This window comes from Panthera tigris, chromosome B4, assembly GCF_018350195.1.
Source record: "Panthera tigris isolate Pti1 chromosome B4, P.tigris_Pti1_mat1.1, whole genome shotgun sequence".
In the NCBI taxonomy this organism is placed as follows: domain Eukaryota; kingdom Metazoa; phylum Chordata; class Mammalia; order Carnivora; family Felidae; genus Panthera; species Panthera tigris.
This window is the reverse complement of record NC_056666.1, coordinates 101,604,910-101,625,843: the sequence shown is the minus strand read 5'-3', so window position 1 is coordinate 101,625,843 and position 20,934 is coordinate 101,604,910. Positions and strand designations below refer to the sequence as shown.

Below are 20,934 nucleotides of genomic sequence, written 5' to 3'. Positions count from 1 at the left end.
CTAGCCGGGGAAGACAGACAATGAACAAGTAAACAAATAGAAATAAGTGGAACTTCCTGGAATGTTGTGGATCGATATAAGTGTCTTTGTTGGATTTCTCTAATGTGAGAGATTGTGAACGACAGGAAGGGTTCTTATTGGCATCTGTGTTTAAAATACCACCAGTTAACCTTTTGTGAGGATTTCCATTTGGGGCATTGATTTGTTGTGCAGAGATTCTCGGAGGGCATGAGTTACCATCTGACTGCTAAGTATACTTAGAAAAAGCATCAGTTCTTTTATGATCTTTGGACATCAAAGATGTCCTAAGGAGTAAAGACTTTAACCCATTCCAAAGACGTATCAAGTAATTGACCAGTGGAGGCTGAAAAACTTTTGCCATTTGAATGAATATGTATTCTCCAAATGCTTTTCTGTGAAGTAAATGTTTTCCTAATTAGGCTTAAAAATGTGAAATTTTGTTGCAAAATTGATTTTCTATTAAGGCACTAAAGTAGTTTCTCTTCCTTTCTGCTTGGGTACTAATTAAATTATGTCCCAACTTGCTTTAATTCAGCAATCAATTTTTTTTCCATTTGCACTGGATTACAGAATCTCATTTAAAAATCACTCGTTAACAAATTCTACACAAAGCAGAAATGATAGACTTATTCTCTAATGGAGACAAAAACAGTACTGGTAAAGTCATAAGACAGACTTACTCAAAAGTCAAAAAAAAGATTTAGTTGTTTTCTGGTAGTATATATTTCTTATATAGTATATGCTGTCTTTAGAGATAAAAAGTAGTGGAAGCCATGGGGGTTAAAATACATTAAAAATTAGAACAAAATGCTAAAATAAAAAAGGTCTAAGTGATTTAAAGATGTACCTGATGCTAGGGTGCAGAACTGAGACAATTTATAAAATCATAAAATTAAAAAAAATGGAATTCTAGCCGTTGATTTTAACATTTGAAGTAATTAAGCAGATGTATAAAATTAATGGACTATTCTAAACGTATGAAGGTTAGTTTCAGGTTTGACTTGTGGCTGGCATAAATATTTTATTGAATAATTAAAAATAAGACAATCTCAGGGCACCTGGGTGGCTCAGTCAGTTAAGTGTCCAACTCTTGATTTTGGTTCAGGTCACGATCTCATGGTTGGTGAAATGGAGCCCTGAGTTGGGCTCTGCACTGACAGCACGAACCCTGCCTGGGACTCTCTCTCTCCTTTTCTCTCTCTGCCCCTCTCCCGCTTGTGCGCTGTCTCTCCCTCTCTCCCCCTCTCTCTCCCCCTCTCTCTCCCCCTCTCTCTCCCCCTCTCTCTCCCCCCCTCTCTCCCCCTCTCTCCCCCCCCTCCCCTCTCTCCCCCCTCTCTCCCCCCTCTCTCCCCCCTCTCTCCCCCCTCTCTCCCCCCTCTCTCCCCCCCTCTCCCCCCTCTCTCCCCCCTCTCTCCCCCCTCTCTCCCCCTTCTCTCTCCCCCCTCTCTCCCCCTCTCTCTCCCCCCTCTCTCTCCCCCCTCTCTCTCCCCCTTCTCTCTCCCCCTTCTCTCCCCCCCTCTCTCTCCCCCTTCTCTCCCCCCCTCTCTCCCCCCCTCTCTCTCCCCCTCTCTCTCCCCCCCTCAAAATAAGTAAGTTAAAAGAAAAGACTATCTTGAAAACATAGCCTGGGGTTATACATTTTAGAAACATTTTGCAAATGGGTAATTGAAAACCTTTTGCCAAAAGCTGATTTTTGAGGCCCTATATCAAAAAGGGAAAATAAGGAAAAGTTTTATATGTTACCATCTCTCAACTCAGAGGATATACATTTCTGATTTAAAGAAACAAATGGAACACAAAAGTCTAGTAGCCTGTAAAGTCAAATTCCATCTTCCTCTGTTAGGAGGTGGCTATGATTGTGTTAGAGAAAGTTAACAAGTTGGAATGGAAAGTCATCCAGAGATGTTTCCTCAGGGGCTAGAATCTAACAGTGGGAGCTCTGCACTTGTTAGGGCTCTTCCTGCCATAGCTTATCTCTTTCACACACCTTACGTTTTCAACATGCGCTTAGTAACTTTCAGATAAGGCTTCTTCCCTTTCTTCCTTCTAAACTGCTTGCACATTTAGTTGATCACTAAAATAACATAATTTTTAACTTACATAATTGCTTAATCATCTTATGACTTTTATATTGTTCAACTTTTGGGTGACAACGCCCTACCCCATTCGATCAAAATCACAATGTTGGATCTCAGTGGGTGGGATTTAACCTATTTAAATCCAAGTGTCAACCAAGTGAACAGACGACCATGATTTCAGTTTATAGATTCCAAAGCTATGTCTTGAATTCCTTTTTTCCACTTTCCTTTATGTCTTTCATTCCTTATGACATTAAATATTACACTGTTAGATGAAAAGGAAATAAAAATCATGAACGGAATTGTTCATGTAAAATGGAAAAACAATATCTTTAAAATTGTGAGAAGCAAAGTCAATCTGAGACTTCAATTTATTTACACAACTATAATTTCTTGCAGTTAATGGACAGTAGCATGAAAAACTAGAGCCTATATCAGTGAGAATAAGTAATTCTTCAGATGAGAAATGTAATTGGATCTTACTTCATTTATTATGAGACAGTTTATACCTGGTTCTAGTCATCCAGAGATAGGATGTAAACTAGACACCTGTTTTATGAGGCTGCTTATATCATGATAAAAGGAAAGAGCCACTCAACTGAAAACTGAAAATTACTATTCCCAAGTAGGTATCCAAGAGGAATGGCTCTAGAGTTTAAGAAGGTAGTTATAGAGTTACTTCCCATTAAAAACTCCAGGGACATTCAGTAAATAGAATGGTGGTGAGGAAAAGAAGAGAGAAGTAGATTTGGATATAGGGAAAAGGCTAGAACAAAGAGGGAGGTAAAAGCATGAAGTGAAAGAGAACCCAAACAAGATTGGCCAAGAAGAGAGAATGGGAGATCTCTTGCTTATTGAACATTTACCACATATCAGGCTCTGTATTAGGTATTTTACACTCTATCCTAGTCAGTCTGTAAGACAAAGGGTAGATAATGTTAAACCACTTTCTAAAGAAGAAAAAAACCTGAATTTTAGAGAGCTTAAGTGATGTGACCAAGTTCTCTGAGCTAGTGAATGGACTTGTCGGAAATGAAACCCAGGAGTGTTTGATCTTAAAGACGGGACTTTTTCCAGAAACCAGTCTCAGTGACAGTAAGCCAGGCAAAGATTGGTGTGAAGAAGGAGAATTAGACTGCACTGTATGCAATGAAAGCAGAAGCAGTGTCTACCCTTTTTACTTTCTTGAGTACCTACACAGTCCCAGAAATGTAGCAATTTATGGTAAATACTCAAATAGTATTTTTTTTTAAACGTTTATTTATTTTTGAGACAGAGAGAGAGAGACAGAGGATGAACGGGGGAGGGGCAGAGAGAGGGGGAGACACAGAATTGGAAGCAGGCTCCAGGCTCTGAGCCATCAGCCCAGAGCCCGACGCGGGGCTCGAACTCACAGACCGCGAGATCGTGACCTGAGTGAAGTCGGACGCTTAACCGACTGAGCCACCCAGGCGCCCCTCAAATAGTATTTTTGAATGAGTTGGGCTACAAAGGTTTGAGATAGGGAGAGAAGACCTGGAAGAAGAGGAAAGAAATAGAAGACAGAGATAGGAGAGGGCAAGTAAGGGGGTGAGAAGAAAAAAAAAATGTGATTCTTCTTGGACAGTCTATCTACTCTTAGATTCCAGAGTCAAACCTATCAGCTTACTGTTGACATTCAAACTCTGCCCACATTCAAAGAATTTTTGAGAAAGGAAAAAGTGCTTGATGGCTTACATTTTCTTAACTCAGGCACAAATACTTGCAAACTTTTCAGAAACCCAGTGAGGTATGAATCCCATACCACTTTATAGTTACCAGATGAAGGTGAGAAGTATGAACCATGCACTCTGGGCAGGTAGCCATTGTGAAGCATGAGTGGGTCATATTTTGATACTCAACTAACAAGCTAACGATTAACCAGTCAACTAATAAAACCTTTCAGTTAATAAATATTTGTCATGGTCCCACTTTGCACCCCAGTTGCAAGGAATTTACAAAGGAAAACATTTTAATAAAACATAAAAATTCAATGAAACAGCTCATTACTTTGTTAAAAAATTAGAAACATGATCATATTATTTTCAGACAGATGTTGGATTTAACATTGATATTCACTCATAAAGAAGAACTACTTACAAAAATAACAAAATGTAAAAACTCAATATTATCCTCGGATGGGTTTTGAGTATCCACGGTGGGGCTAAATCTGTTTCAGTATCCAAGAGTCTAAGTTTGACTAACGCATTTGGTTAAGTTATGTATATTCTTTCCAAAAGGAAAGGAGAGCTTAACTCGGATAATTTTTATTCCTTTTTTACAGACAAATTTAGAGCACTAGTAAGATTCAATTTCAAAACAACAATCAACAAATCTGTTCTAAAACTTCACTAAGTTTCACTGGTCAGAGAAAACCATAGGCTGTGAGGATTCCAAGGTGATAGGCTTGATTGAATGTGTTGAAGACTTGGGCCACTCTTTTTGATCTCCTGGGTGGCCCCAAAGTGATCACGCCTTACAGAAGCCTAGGGATCCTGAATGATGGAGGCTGTTGGCAATCCCATGAGTGATTATAAACCCAAGGGATTGTCAGGATCCAAAAAATAGCTAGAAATTGACCTGCCTTAGGAATTCAGAGAAGCTAGAGTTGTTTGCCTTTGTGATATTGGCCTGTTGAGACATTTGCACAGAAAAACGCCAGTGCCAGGCAGGCATAGCATAATCAAATAGAATTGATTATTATGTAGTTTAAATGCACTAAAGATATTGAACTTCCTTTTAAATCACAGAAAAGTCCTGTGCTGAACTATTAAAACCGGGGAAAAAACAATGTGAAGAGTACTATAATAATGTGACTTATTTAAAAAATGGATTTAATATCAGCCTTTGTGAATTATATTTGATGTTCCACCCATCATGCTCTGATATCTGTAGAAGAAACAATGAACGGTCTGTGCTATGCAGAAATAATCAAGGGAAAAGTGCTATTTTATTTCTGTTCAATAGCTACATAACCTATGTAGAAGATGCAAAATTATTGCAGAAAAATACAAAGAATGAGATGATTTTTCACTGTCCTTTTAAAAAAGTAGATGTGTACGTGTCTGGCATTTTGGGAGCTTTTCAGAAACAGATAGTGAGTATGTGTGTCTGTCCAGGGAATTATCTATAGACATGGTGCACGAATCTTTCTCTTTTCTTTCAAATGAGACCCAGAAGACCAATATACTTTGTAATGAGGTTATGCAATCCCTTAACCCTATTTTACCAGCTGTCAGCAGCTGGAGGCCCACGTTATCCTTTGTAGAGAGCATCTCTCAATAGGTTATTATGTCAACAGCAACTGGCGAGCACAGCTTGTCTGATTAGAAATGCTAATGTTTTCCTTACCTCTTCCTTCTCCGCACTTTGCAGGTCACGCCACTCCTCAGTTATGTGACCGAAATCCACTGTGTTCATGGGGACTTTAAATTCCCCAATGATGTCATGCTTGGAGAAACGATCGAAATCATATACAGCCATCACCAAGGTTTTGCCACCCAGTTCTGAGTATGGCACCTTAATAAAAAGAGATGAGGATAAAAATCTGGTCACAAATTTAAAATGTTACTTTTTATAGTGTTTAATTGTAATATATATGTTGGATAAGCAAAACAGGGAGGTAATGGTGCCTTTTAAAAATGAATTCATTTGAATCACTGCTTGAGGCTTAAACTGGGAGAAATGAGGGACTTACCATAGTCAGTTATTGCTTTATCCTAAAGTTCTAAAAGCTATTAGTATTATTGATTGACTAATAATTAGTATTATTGATATTGATTGGTGACTATTAGTCATGCTATAAACACTTTAAGATTTCGCAGTGTTGGCACACAGTAGGCACTTAAATATGTATCGTTTGAATGATTAGTACCTCCTTCCGGTGGGAATTTGTTTAATACAAGAATAAACTAAGATGTATTGCACTTGACCATGTAGGTTTTACTTGTAGGATATTGTGTTATTGTTATGATCATTTATATTGTAAGAGTATAACTTAGGGTGGAAAACTTGCTTCCAAAGTCCCACTAAGTCTTTCAAGCCGTTTGGATGCTACAATTTAATGGAGCAGTGATTTATGAAAAAGATATGCTAGGAGTCAGAAAGGATTTAAATGAAATTCACAAGTTGCCTTGCTCCCTAAAACAATTTACAGATAGACAAGAACTGACTAGAAAATTGATGTTCTGAATATCAGAGATGCATTATAAAGATCTTGAGGTTCATTCTTAGGTATGACACTTGTTAGGATGAATGGTGGCAAAAGGCCAAGAGCTGATGGGTTCTCCAGCTGTTCAGATATATCTGGGACAGATGCTGTGGGCTGGGATTTTTTACTGGTGACATTTTTAATATTCAGGGGAAGTAGTGCATTCTAAGGAAGCTACACTTCAGTAACTGGGTAGAAATGCCTAATTAAGAAATTGTTTGGACTTGTATTGAAGGTTTGATCAATTTTTGTCAGTACAAATGGTTGTCTGAGCTCCATCAAACATTTCTCAATGAGCTTTGCATATTAAGGGAAGGAGAAGGAAGCGTATTTGACCATATACGTATAGGAAATTTTAGTTTATCAAAAGTTTGGTTTTTTTCTCACTTATTTGTCATCTATTTAGCATCTGATTAAAATACTTTGACTAAAATGGAGGAACCATGCTTTTTCCATTTTAGAAGAAAACAAAAAACCCTGCAAAACAGCTGAATTTCAAAGGAAGAGATGAATTTTAGAGTAGGGGTAAATATTTCGTCTTATTTCTGAAATCACTCTGGATTTTTTTGTGATTCTACTGAAATAACAAAAAAAAAACCAAAAACCTAGGCTTGGGGTCAGACAGACCCAGGCCTGGGTTTTCCCACTTTCCGGCTGAAGGGCCTGGAGCAAGCAAATACACCTCACACATTTCGCCTATCAAATAGTGTTAATACTAAGACCTACTTCACAGAGCAGTGAAGGCTGAATGAATACATGTTAGGTACAGTCGGCACTTACGTACTTATTATTTGAATGATTAGTAACTCCTTCAGGTGGGAGTTTGGAGGAAAAGAAGCATTTAGGTCAGGGCATGTCACGTTCATGTGAAGTGGATTTGAACTTAGTTTTAAAGCCTATTCTCTTTAAACTATTATGCTTCGGTTCTTCCATCATCTTGCCTGTTGGCATTTCAAGATGCATAATCTACAATGTCTCCCGGAGAAATTAACCAGTTCTCTGGAAACAACAGCATAGTTCTAAGTGTATCAAAATATATTACACTTTGGCTTTGTCAGCATTCTTGAAATAAAATAGAACCTGATGAAATTTTATAGGCAGTTAAAAATTTCAGTAATTAAACCTTTTGAAGCCACAGAAATTACTAATAAAATGTTAGAAATACACTTTTTTGAAATAATACACAGATAACTCAGACACCATTGTATTTCAAATAATTTAAGAAATCTTAAATTGTGGTCAGTAACTCCTGACCTAAATGAAAATTAATACATAGCCAAACAGAATGATTGTCATTACCACTTGCAATATTTTATTAGTTTTATCTTCATTCTATGCTTTGTGGTATATTGACCATAGTGATGAGCTACTCATAGGCTGAGTAGTTCCAGAATCTTTTTATTACTACTCTAAATGAACTATCTGGGTATGAAAAAGTGTAGGTTTTAGATAAGATTACTGACAATACTTTGGAGATTTTTGTCACAAAATCTGAAATTTCAGAGTGAATACAAAGACATTGCTCTCTTACAAAACTGGAAACAAGGCTTGAGAAAATGACTCCTGCCCTTAGTTGCATCCATTTTATTTCGCACCATAGTATTTGCTTGCATGAGGCACATGCTATCGCTAAGGCTGGCTGATAGATGAGTGATGTTGAATCTACCTGCTGGCAAACTCACAGACCTTTCATTTCTCAGAAATGTATTATTTTAAGTAATGCATTTTACAATTTTTTCACATATTAAAGATAGTTACCAAAGAAGTGCTTTTATGCGTGACTTTAAGACATGAGCTACAGAGCTGTATATGTAGAGATGCCTGAGGCCTGCAGGGTACGTTTTCCTGTCAGTTATTTTATGGCCAGAATCTCTCTTTATTATTGTCAACTGAGGTGTCTCAGCAAGATTCAGAGCGCTAGGGAAGAGCCTAGAGTTAAAGGCAAATGCTAGAAATGCAGAAAAACAATAGGTTTGTATTCTTGTTAGTGATAGGTTCAGAATGGTCTTTAAGTGCTTAGATTGCCCCTGTACACACAGAATTCTGCAATGAGGGTAAAACCTATTTGTATCATTTAAACAGTGGAACACAGCTTACTTTATTCTGTGATTGTAACTTAATTTTGGGAACTTAGAGACTTAGGAAAATAACAATTTCATTGTTCTTTTGTCTTTATTCAAGAGAGGGGGAAATGTTCAAGTCTATTGGCTCACTTGATGTTGATTTTCCTTTTTTTGGATGTGATTGACATCCCCATTATACTCCAGTCTGTATTCTGTTCTGAGATGGCCACGCTGAATCCTACTTTAACCAAATCTAAACACAGTGCAGAATCCTCACTGGAATGAAGATAAGAATTTTAAATATTCTGAATAGACTCATCCTTGAACCTCTGAATAAGTGGTCATGTGCATTTCTATGTATGTGTCAGGATGAGATGGTTCTTAAAACCACAGAGGAAAAGTTATTAGTAAGTACAAAAAAAAGTACCTTGAAAGTAAATTGCTCGTTGAAGACAGGATTAAGGGTCTTTCGGTGGACTTTTGTCTCAAATTTCTTCTTTTTATCGGGCAGCAGAAACACTTTAACATAGGGGTCAGACGTGCCTCCCATGTCTAAGGCAGGCAGCTCAGCAGCCTGGATAATCCCTACCAGCAGCTGGAAAGAGAGACAGAATAAAGCAAACACAAACATTGGTGGACATTTTAGAAAAGATTGTTCACGATATTGCATATTGTGATCTCTCTCCCTCTTCCTCTTTGCTTTTAATAAACTTTTATTTATTTCTCTTATGAATCTAAACCCAGAAGGCAAGTGAAGCAAGCCATATAGACTTCAGAAACCCAATTATGACAGATGCAGGCTCTGGGAAGCCTGGTTTCAAACACAAAAGAGGCTTTTAAAAGGTTGCTGATTACAGTTAAATATGGAATTCATATTTGCAAAAGGGTTGCAATCAAATAACTTTCCAGTTGCTAAAAGCCCTTGTGCATTATTATTTTTTTTCCAGGGCATGATTTGTAAATGGAAATAAATTGTTAAACAATAACAAGTCTGTAATTATGAAGTAGGAAATTTTTATACTAAACTCAAAGCTTCAGACCAGCGCAGTAGAAATTTCTTAGAAATTGGGTAGCATTTTGAGAAAAATAAGACGTGCAAGTTTCTATCATATTTGACCTTTATTTGTATGCTGCCTACTTTTTATTTTAATTTACAGTAAAATGATCATTTATTCTGTTTAAATATAGGACATGGAGTCAAAGAATATAATCTCAGCTTCACATAAACGAAAGCAAGATTACAGATATGATTTTTAATGTTTTAAGTGACCAAGTTTCTGATTTTTTTTTCAAATGCAGAGATTTCTCCATGTCTTTTTTTCAGTGATAAATTCTTGTATTACTATGAATGGGAGTGTAGCTGGCATTGTTCATGTTTTTGCAAAGAGAATAAAAGGTGTGAGCGGATGATTCTAGAGGTGTTGTCATCAGACATTTTGTATCAACAGACTGGTTTAGACCCACATGGAAAACAAAAATAGACCCTTGTCCATAAATGCAATTACATTATGGCTTTACACATCAGGCCTGAAAATTTGAGTCTGACTTTTTAGCCAATTCACTTCCTTTAAAAAAAAAAGTCACATTCATTTTCCGTAAAATTGACCCACTGTGTTGGTAAGGACACTTTGGCTAGTTGGCTCAGTTTTTAACTGGGACCCATACTCTGGATGATTGTTGTTTCCGTTTTAGTGCTCAATATATTTGTGACAGCATCATACAACAGTAGCAATAAGAGTGCTGGATTGTACATATGCAAAACATAAACAGATGGTCAAAGAACAGCTAAAATAGACATCAGGTTATAAAGACATGATGAGTAAAGCAAATGGTTTGTCTCTTGGTTTGCCAAGTTGGTATTTGGAATTTGCCTTTAGATAGCAATGTGAATAAGCAAGATTCTGCTTTCTCCTCACTTTGTAAAAAAATTTTGATGTTTATTTATTTAGAGAGCAAGTGAGCCAGGGAGGGACAGAGAAAGAGGGAAATGGAATCTCAAGCAGGCTCTGCACTGGCAGCACAGAGCCCGATGCCGGGCTCAATCCTACGAACCGTGAGATCATGACTTGAGCCAAAATCAGGAGTCAGATGCTTAACTGACTGAGCCACTCAGGTACCCCTTCTCCTCACTTTTTGAAAGGAATTTTCTTTTGGGAAGGAATGCAGTTGTCCTATAACCTAAACTCTTTAAACCTAGGTGACTTACATTCTAAAGAGTTTGGAAATTTTGTTGACAAGGGGTGGAGTTACTTCTTCCAACCCCCCTCTCTTCTGCTTGGAAGATAAATATCACATTTCTCTCTGCCATGAAAGCCTCTCATTTAGAGTACTTTACAGTTGTGTTTTAGTTTTTGTAAGCAAACATGTATATTTGATTATAGCTTAATATATAAAATTCCTCACACTATATTTCATGACTCATAGGATTCATTTTATAAATTAGATTAGCTGAGAACATTTGGAAAAAAAATCAACGCATGCTAATTAAAAAATATTTCATCAGGTAGACTCTCCTAGACCTCAGAATGAAATACCTTTTTAACAATTTGATGTTTGCTAGAAAGGGAACAATAAAAGCACTCATTATATATGAGTAAGAAAAATGCTATTTTCTTAAAAATACTTTATAAAATGATACTTAAAGAATTTAAGCTGACTTAGAAGTTTCAAAATTATGACTAACCAGGATGAGATACCACTAGATTTCTACTGGGTAATATGAAAGTAGAATAAAGTATTAAAACATACTGGATACACATATAAAGGAAGGTTAAATTTCTGGAAAAAATGTTACATGTTAAGATAACATGTATTGACCTTCATCTTTGCCAGAATATGTAAATAATAGGAAGTTTTACTCTCAACCAACTCCTGATGATCAAATTTTGGTAGCTGGGATAAACATGACCACAAATTCCCTATTTTAATTAACTATAATTAACTATAAATTCCCTATTTTAATTAACTATTAACTATAGTATGCCTATAGATGTGTATAAATCCATACCTATAAACTTGTATCTGTAACCAAAATGCAGCTTTCTAGAATGTATTATGAAATGACTAGCCATGGCTGTAATGAAGCTGATCAAATAAACGTTTTTAGTATGATAGAGCATATCAATACATTCTTCATGAAGAACTCTCTAGAAATTTGGAAAGTGAAGACATTATTTAAATTGTCGATTTCTAAAAATAAATAAATAAATAAATATATAAATAAATATTCCTAGAATTCTTGCAACTGTGTAGAGCTCTCATAGTGTTACTGACTTTGGACTTCGGTGCTCAAAATTGAGCATTGGTATTTGTTCTATTTATTCATTCCTCATGAAACTGGAAATAACACAAGCTGTGTTAGTAGTAAATGTATTTATATTATCACTTTTTTTTCCTCTAAAAAGATGAGAGAAGCAAAACAACAGAGACAGTTAAAATTCTGCTTGTCAGATGTGGACACTGTCCTGAAGATTCTTAACAGCCTGATCTCTAATTCCGCTGACTCCACTAATTCTTATCTAGCTTTTGAATTTAACAATTCAGAAGATAAAGAGACATGGTCAATTTCATGTGTCCTAGAAGGTTTTTTTTTTTTTTTTTTAAATGTAGGGATTTTTAACCTTTATCTTTGAGCTACCTCTATAACACGGTTACTAAAAGGTACTTAATACTATCATTTATCTAGGTGGCACTTCGTGGCTTTTTGAGAAATTGAAGCAGGCATGATTGTTATATTACTGTCTTCAGTTCCTTGTCAATTTTTGGGCAGAAGTCACAGGCACTAGAAACGAAGTTGCTGGTCTTTCTACTTTTCGAGAACGGTTAGCTTATGCATGCTAGGAATTTTACCTGGTATCATATTATATAAGGCATTTGTGCCTTTGAAATTCATGGAAGGCAATTAGTTTTTCATCTTGGATTCCTTATCACACAGTTACATTTTGTTTTATTGTTATTTTTTGAGAGAGGAGGGGGTGGGGTAGAGGGAGAGAGAGAATTGTAAGCAGATTCCACGCCCAGCATGGAGCCCAATGTGGGGCTTGATCTCCCAACTGTGAGTGAGATCATGACCTGAGCTGGAATCGAGAGCTGGATGCTTAACTGACTGAGCCACCCAGGTACCCCTACATTTTGTTTGAAAGCTTTGGTTGAATGGTGGTTTATTTCAATAGTTCCTCACCCTGTTTGGATCTAAATTCCATACATTCTAGGAGAGATTGTTCAAGCTCAGGCTGAGGGGCCAGTGGAGGTGACACTGTGGCTGGGAGCTGTCAGAATCAGACTGACTACTCCCAAGTTCATTTGTATTCTGCTTGCCTGCTGTAAGTGCCATAAGCAGATGTAATCGGTTGAATACTGTGAATTCTAATTACCAGAAGTTAAATTAGCAAGTAGGGGACTGCCTGTACTTCGATTTCATCCATAGCTTTGATAATTGCATTTTCCCCTCGCAGCAAACGAAATGTTTTAGGAAGTATCTTGCTTCAATTTCTACTTGGTAATTTCAGAAAATGTAATGGAATTAGAAGTCATTTCCTCCCCCCCCCCCACCCCATACCTGGTTATTCTGGAAATCGTAATCCAGTGAATATTGAAGTTTCCCCAATTTCTCCTCTTCTTTGGGTTCTTCTTTTTCTTCCCCATCAGTCAGTCCGGTTTCAGCATCATCATCCTTCAGAGCCTATGAGTAGGGAATGGATTATATGTGAGCTCAAGGGAATTCATGGAAACCCATATTCACCTGGGCCTGCGGTTATACTTCCAAGCTGTTAGAAGCAAAAGCACAAAGATGCTGGAAATCCGTTTGTCTGACACACATTCACATTTGCTGCTTAGATAACTTTTAAAATTCCACTTGTGCACGGAATTTTTTTTTCCCCAACCAGCAAGCAACATGGAAGCAATGGAAGAAGCCCCTCAGTATATTGCAAGCAAAAAATGTAAAGTCGTTGCAAAGAAAATGTCAACTTGGTATCATGTTTGGCTCTGATAAAACTGCTTCTTTCAGAGGTATGATAAACATGCTATTAACCAGGCCAGGTTTCACATTCATGTAGTTTAAAGAGATCGAAGCATCATGTAAAACATCATCGTTACATGCAGTGGAGTACTTGTATGAAATGCGTGGCCTTTTCTTGCCTTTTTTCCTATGAGAAAGGTAGCCGAGTAAGTGATTCTCCAAGACTTTTAATTTCCTATGTTTCACATGTACGTTTCTAATGCTTATGGAAAAAGTGGAGATAACATGCCACCAGCAAATGCATGTTTAGAGAAAAATCTATGCCATGTCTGGTTTCAGTTTACCATTTCATTTTTATAACAGCTCCACAGAAAGCTAGGCTGAATTAAATTGATTTATGGGTCTGTTTTATATTAAAAAAAATGAAAGCAGTTATGTTTGCCATTTTGTCAAACTGAAATCAGTATAATCATTTATTTTGCATTAGTGAACAAAAATCATGGTACTGAACTCTCAAAACCCAGTTTGGACCAACTGAATATTCTTGATAACCTAAAACTGAAGTGTAATGTAAATTGAAATACTAGAAAGCTCATTATTTGATAAAATACATTCAGATGCTCCTCTCTTTTGAAAATGTATATTTTCCCATTAAGCACAATAGTTGTGCTGAAAAAAAAGAAGTTATAGAGGTAAATATTAGGACTTTTTTTTTTTTTTTTTTTTTTTTTTAGGGATATGGATTCTTCTTGCCTTACAGAATTAGAAAAAAATAATTTAAAAAACTTCACATAGTTATTCAGAATTGAAAAGTGATAAAATTACATTTCCCTGACTACTAGTGAGGTTGAAAATTTTAAAAATCTTTAACCGTTTGTATTTTTTCTTCTGGGGACTACTTGTATATATCCTTCGCTAAATTTGCTAGCATTTTGTTCTGCTCTTACTAATTTCTAGAAACTCTGTATTGTACTGGTTTCAACTTTTCTGTGGGTGGGTATATATATACACACACATATATATATATGTGTGTGTGTGTGTGTGTGTGTGTGTGTGTGTATATACATACACACCCACCCACCCACACACACACATATATTTACTATATATATAGTAAATATTCTTCCCTAGTGTTTGGTTATGGCATTTTCATTGCTGTGTGTGTGTGATAGATTGCTTTATATCTATGACAAGGTAAAGGAATCTTAACTCTTGTTATCGATTTAGATCGGAGAATCCTCGTAGAACTCAAATTCCAGAAGCATACCCAGATTTCAGAAAGGCATGAGTCGTCAAACTACAGCTCCATTACCCAACCTCTCCCCACCTTCCAGATTGTATGATCTTTCTTCTCTGTTAAGAGAAAGCTTTACTATTAACTCATCCACTTATACAGAGGCTCTCTGCTTCAAAAAGGCACTGAATTGACAAGATTGTCCATTTTGGCTCTTTTCACTAACTCCAATTCGATCCTAAAAAAAAAAAAAAAAAAAAAAAAGTGGAGATGTGGTGGCATCATATCAGTAGAACTCATTTGGGTGGGAGGATCATATAGAGTTGAGCTGTAGTTAGAGGTGCCTCCCCTACTCTGTGCTTCTGGAAAATTTTCAGGAGCCTACAATGAGTTGAGAAAATTGAATATTACTGTTATTATGTCTGGGTAGAAACTTTCACAAATCTGGTTAGCCATACATCATTTCATTTGGAAAGTTCATACTTAGATGTTTTCCTGACTGGTAAAATGTTGATGTACTTACTGAGAGTCAAAGGCAGGAAACAATTAATGTAATTACTTAAAAACTTAATCTTTCAACTTGGGTGGGGGAAAAGTCATTAAAGGGGACATAGTAGCAAAGTGACCAGAAAAGACTACTGAGTTTAATTAGAGGAACTGAGGCCCTTTCAAAACCTTGGCTGCATGTTAAGTCTTTAACACTCTAATCAATGTGCCTAGAAAATGACAGCTTAGGTAAATTGCCTCCCTGTAAGATTTTTAGTTTTTAAAAAGAATAGCAAACTATTTAATGCATATTTCTGTCTGAAAAATCTACACGTTACTCTATGATTATCAAAAAACTCATGGATTAAAATACTTTCTCAAAAGTCTCTTTCAGAACTGACAATTTACATATCATGTTTCAGCCGAGTGCAATTTGAGATAGCGGAGATATTAAATCTCCTTCTTCCTAAGTGGTTTTTGCCCTAATAAAAGGTGCAGGACCATCTCTGCGATTATTCTGCATGAAATAGGGCTAAATTTTTGATAATTTCTCCGTGTCACTGTTCATCACCGAAATGATTAAGTCTATTCTTGTCCTGAGGGCTGAGCTCAAGCAGGACATCTTCTGTACCATCACATTAAACTCAGATTTATTAAATCAGTAGCTATTATAATATCTCAAGAGCAATACCCCTCCACTCCCTACCCCCAACAAAATGCAGAGGAAAAAGCTTGTAAACCCAGCAGTTTTGATGGTTTGCTAAATTGCAGTAGTGAAAGGTATCTTAGGAATATCAGATCTTATTTAAAATTTCAAAGATTTGGTGTACATGCTTCTGGCTTGCTTCGACATTCAAAAAGTGCTTAATTTACAAATCATTAGAAAGAGAAGTTATTCTAAGTTAAATTGTTCAGATTTGGATTTGATAAGGCACACTTAAAAAGTAGCACAAGGGACTGGATTTTCTTTCCATGCCCATCAGTTAAAAACTTGAGCTTTCTAATACTGTTGTATTTAATCAGTTAGGAATGGTTGAAATGAGAACCCTTTATCTTAAGAAAAAGAAATCAATTTAGTTCAGCCTCTTGATGTGTGTCAGAATGGTACACCCTGAGCCGTGGAGCCCCAGCGGCCAGGCCACTAAATGTATCCGAGCGTTGACTAGGGGTTTCTAAAGAGCAGAGGAAACCTACCGCAAGGGACAGTCCAGAACAGTCATGAGACATAACACAGATAAGGAGGACATAGAAGGAAGAAATAAAAATTAAAATATCCACACACATTAGTGAAAACCATGGAGAAATGACCATTCCAGACCTATGACTTTGCAAGTTGGTATTGCCTCTCTGCATTTTCAGTGTTGTCAAGCTTTAAGGAATTAAAAAAAAAAAAAAAAAAAAGTCTCACTCTGTATAAACACATTATTACCAGTTAGTTTGTTGTCATTGCGGGATTTAAAGATTCGTAGTTGGTTGTGAAATTTTAACATGGAGACGGATAGCCATGAGCATGGAAATTTGAATTTCTGTTCATTCCTACACAGATTGAAATGGTAAAAAACTTACTGGTGGCCCTGGAGCCCATGTATCTTAAAAAATCCTATATAAAATGCTTCTTGCATCTGTTCTGTTTGTAAATGAGAGTCATAGACTGTACTTGTTTTTCCCATTTTCACATAAATATTACGTTTAAAATATTCTGAAAATGTAATTATTTAAGAATAATTTTCTTAAGTTTTTTTTTTTGTTAAATTTTTCTTTAAGTTTCCTGTTTATACTATTTTGAATTTGGATGACTGACATTTGACATACATCCTAAAACTGTACATTCTATTTTGCTTCATCATCCTTCCTCCTAAAAAATAGAACGCATTATTAACTACTGTTGCCTGTCTTAAAAAGAACCTTAAGCTACTGTTACACAACTGGGTCTCTTTTTATCTGTCCAAATTGTATTTCATTCTGTACACTTAGTTATTCATAAAATAAGAGCTCCAAAAACCTGTATGGACAAAGTAATCCACTTGAAAGGATGAGATCTTTTTGAGTGGTTGAAATCTTGACTACTTTGTTGTAATAGTAGATTATTATAAACTATCACTGACTTCCTACTAGTATTCCTTTTTTACTTTTTTCTCTTCCCCTCCCATCCAAAGGAATGGGTGACCCATGAAAAATGAACCACTATCAATTTTCTGTATTTAGCATTTTGAGATCTTGGTCATTTATCCAGGTCATAACAGGGGTAATAAACACCACTACTATACTATAAATTACAATCTTACATCATACATAACAAATTCCACAAAGAAAAATACAAATTTCTTATGTGATAAAAAAATGCTACAGTTACAATTTAACATTGTTTGGTGCTTTTGTTAATTCTAGGATTTGGGAAAATGACATTTGACTTGTAGTTGTGAAAATGATAGGGCTGTATTTTCGTGTTGTTTCATAGACACAGCTGAAATTCACCTACACATTCTTCAGTCCATGTCTGTATAGCACACTGTTTCTATGCTAATCTCACAATACATTGTTTAAAGAAATCTCTATCAAGTTCTGCTTGTTATAGAAAATGTTGAAATAAAGCAAGACATGTTTTCAAATTTCAGTTTCTATGTAGCAAATGAACTACAGAGAAAAATCTTTATTAGACCTCTGTGGTTGAATGTGGGTGCATGGACTTCTGTGGCTGTGATTAGAAACATTCAGAAAAATGTAAATCTTGTTGTTTTGTGCTCAGGACAAAGCTCTCTGAGCAGGAGTACAGGCGCTCCATCGATTCTATAGCTCTGAAACCAAACACAAGTTCGGTGAGTGCAAAAGAGCCTTTGCGAAATTGTCAATAGACATTACAGTCTTTGAAAAAAAGTGTTTAAAACTCAAGGGGGGGGAGTGGGGTTGATGCCCTGAGTGTATGTTTAAGTAGGAAACTCAAATGTACTAGAAATGCCCTCCTTGACTAAATTGTTCTTAATGAGATTCACCTATATAAGAGTACAATTAATAGTAATTAATACTATGTAAAGAATTTTAAAAACTGTCAATATCTGTTGCTATTTGGGAATAAATAGAACTTTTCAATTATTTGAAGGAAAACAAAGGTAATTGAGAATGTTATTATGAAAAACCTCTACATTTACATTTTTAATATGAATTAAGTGTTTGTTTTAGAGATAAACACTATGAATATGATTCCAAAAAATAATGAAGAGGCCTTTAATTTTAATTATTAATAGTAAACTTTATTCTGAACCAAATCATCCAGTTAATTTAGTAAATGTAGACAACACTGTAAAGAACATCCAAAGGCTTGGGAAGATAACCCAGCTGGATGGATTTTATAATCTGTGTTATGGTTTAATTGTCCCTAACTTAATGAAACAAGAATTTTGCCTTAAAATTATACCTTGTTCTTTAGGACTAGCTAATAGTTCTCTCCCTTTACCTGGTTAATTCACTATTCCTGAGCATTAATTATTGAGATATATGGATATGTAGAAATGGTAATTTTCATCAAGTATGATCAGTAGCCATAAGTCTCAGTTACTTAACAGAGATTATGAACAGTGATGTTAGAAGGGCGCCTTGCCCAAGAGGGGGAACATTCAGATACCCTTTATTCTGTTTCTCTAACTCTAAATGCAATTAAGACTGGCTGAACAGATGTAGTCAAAATATTCAGGCATCATTCCAGTATGCTGGACCTGTCAAGATAGCCCTGATGGTCATGGATGCCCTTTTCTGGTTCATATGCTTAAGAGACTGGAAAACCCTACCAAATGTTTTCATTGCACTTTGGGATGTTCAGTGGTGACTGAAAGGATTGCAAAGCATTTCTACAGCAGTGACATCTGTCCAGAATTTGTTGATATCTATGCTTATCTGGCATAAAACAATAAACCATTTATTAACTGTCAATGCAGTCATCTAAGAAGTAATGTGGAAGAATACATTACCTGATCTTTCATGGTCTTCCCTAAGTCTTTCACATCTTTCATGTTAATGGCATTCTTGCCTCCCTTTTCTTTTCCCTTCTTCTTGTTTTTCTTTTTGAACAAACATTTCTTACAGATACAAAAGCAGCAGGTCAGGACTAAAAGGACGGCGACTATGGCTATGGCAATTAAGGCCCACGGTGGCACTGAAAGAGGAAAATAGGCAGAGAGCATTAGTAATAAACATTACATATGCAAAGTCTTTTAACTCATGGGCTACAAAGATATTCACTGATTAATTTGCATCTATTGAGTGCTCCAGGCACACTGTTCTGTGCTATGTTACCCGTGTTTCCTCTGGCAGGATGATGGTTTCTATTGTTTCCAATTCACCCTTCCCCACAGGTTCAATATTCTTTCCTCCAAGTTAGAGTTCCATGAATCCATTCCTTCCTTCATTCAGAGCACAGCTCTGGAGTTTGGCCTTTGAGTTTAAATACTGGTTCCACAATTTATTAGCTGTGTGACCTTGAGCAAGTTACCTAACTTCCCTTTGCCCTCCGTCTTCTCACCTCTAAAGCAGAGGTAAATTGGTAGGTATCATAGACTTTTTGAAGATTAAAATAAGATGTATTTCATGGCACATGGTAAATTCTTAATACATATTAGCTGCTGTTACTCATCTATTACATACTAGAGGTTCTATGAATATGTTTTGGGCATAATGGGAGGGACAGACGTCAATCAAATAACCAGAGAAAATAAATAACATAATGATAATAAAGGTTAGGAAGAAGTACTTGGTGCTCTGCAAGTTACCTACTCTAAAAGTAGGACATTGGCCTGTTCAAGGTCTCCAGAGGCAGGGCAGAGTGTATGTGTTCAACAGCTCTAAAACCAGGCACTGATTCGGGCTTGGCCACTTTCAGGCTGTGTGACTCTGGCTAGATGGTGTAACTGTTCTAAGTTAGTTTCCTTCACGATAAAGTGAAGATAGCAGTGGTACCCATTTCATCTCCTTTGAAAATTAAGGGAGTTAATATACTAAAAAATTTAGAGTGGCATCCAGCATATAGCAGGAACTCATTGGCTATTTTTAAGGCATGGGGCTAAATATTATGGGTAACACAGAACACTCAGAGTATATGTGGGACATAAAATACGCACACTAATAAATACACATTGAAAAACGTAGAGTTCAGTGGCTATACCGGGGAGAATCGAGAGGAAGAAGAGGTGATTTTTAGGTAAGAAGAGAGGCTTCAGGTTTAAAGGCTTTTTTTTAAAATAATAAAGCATATATAAATAAGTATACTCAAACACATAAACATTTTTCTATTACAATTGTCCATCTACTAAAAGTCAATCCATTTTCTTATTTGGCATATCGTATACTGTGTCCATATATTAAAAAAAACAAACTCTTGTGGAAATGTTTAAGATTTCATTTTGCCTGGAAAGGAATTATTCAATTATTGAGATTGATCAGAAGAAATAATTAGATTTGCCTGTTGTAATTAAGAAAAGACACTGGACATTGAAATGGTAAGAAGAAGTACTATTTTCTTCCACCTACATAAACATCATTAGTATCAGTGATTGCTGAATACAAGTCAGGAATGCTTTGATAAAGTAAAAGCACTTAAAAATTAACCTCTTCAAAAAACTGAGAAAACCCACTCTTAGCTGTCCTCCTGTGTTTAGCTTTATAATGTAGAATACTTACCATGCATATTATTATTCTAGCTTACGATTGGCTGATAAATGTTAGCCTATATAAAAGCACAACTTCTGAAATTGTGTTTTTAGCCAAAGAAATATTTGAGAGTTATGTATAAGCCAACACCAAATGACATGTTTTATGTTCTGTAATCTCATTAAACAATCATATTTTTAAAAATGTAAATGAAACTTATGTAACCA

The 20,934-nt window shown here is 36.1% G+C and overlaps 1 protein-coding gene across 1 annotated transcript in view; it reads right to left on the bottom strand.

Moving 5' to 3' along the window:
- Window positions 1-20,934, bottom strand: part of SYT1 (synaptotagmin 1) — a 208,539-nt gene that overhangs the window by 137,697 nt on the left and 49,908 nt on the right. The window contains exons 2-5 of the mRNA XM_007088741.3: window positions 19,033-19,217; window positions 12,949-13,071; window positions 8,818-8,985; window positions 5,469-5,636 (exon numbers count right to left, since the gene is read on the bottom strand). Of these exons, the coding sequence (XP_007088803.1) occupies window positions 5,469-5,636; window positions 8,818-8,985; window positions 12,949-13,071; window positions 19,033-19,217 (644 nt within the window). The remainder of the gene's footprint in view (window positions 1-5,468; window positions 5,637-8,817; window positions 8,986-12,948; window positions 13,072-19,032; window positions 19,218-20,934) is intronic.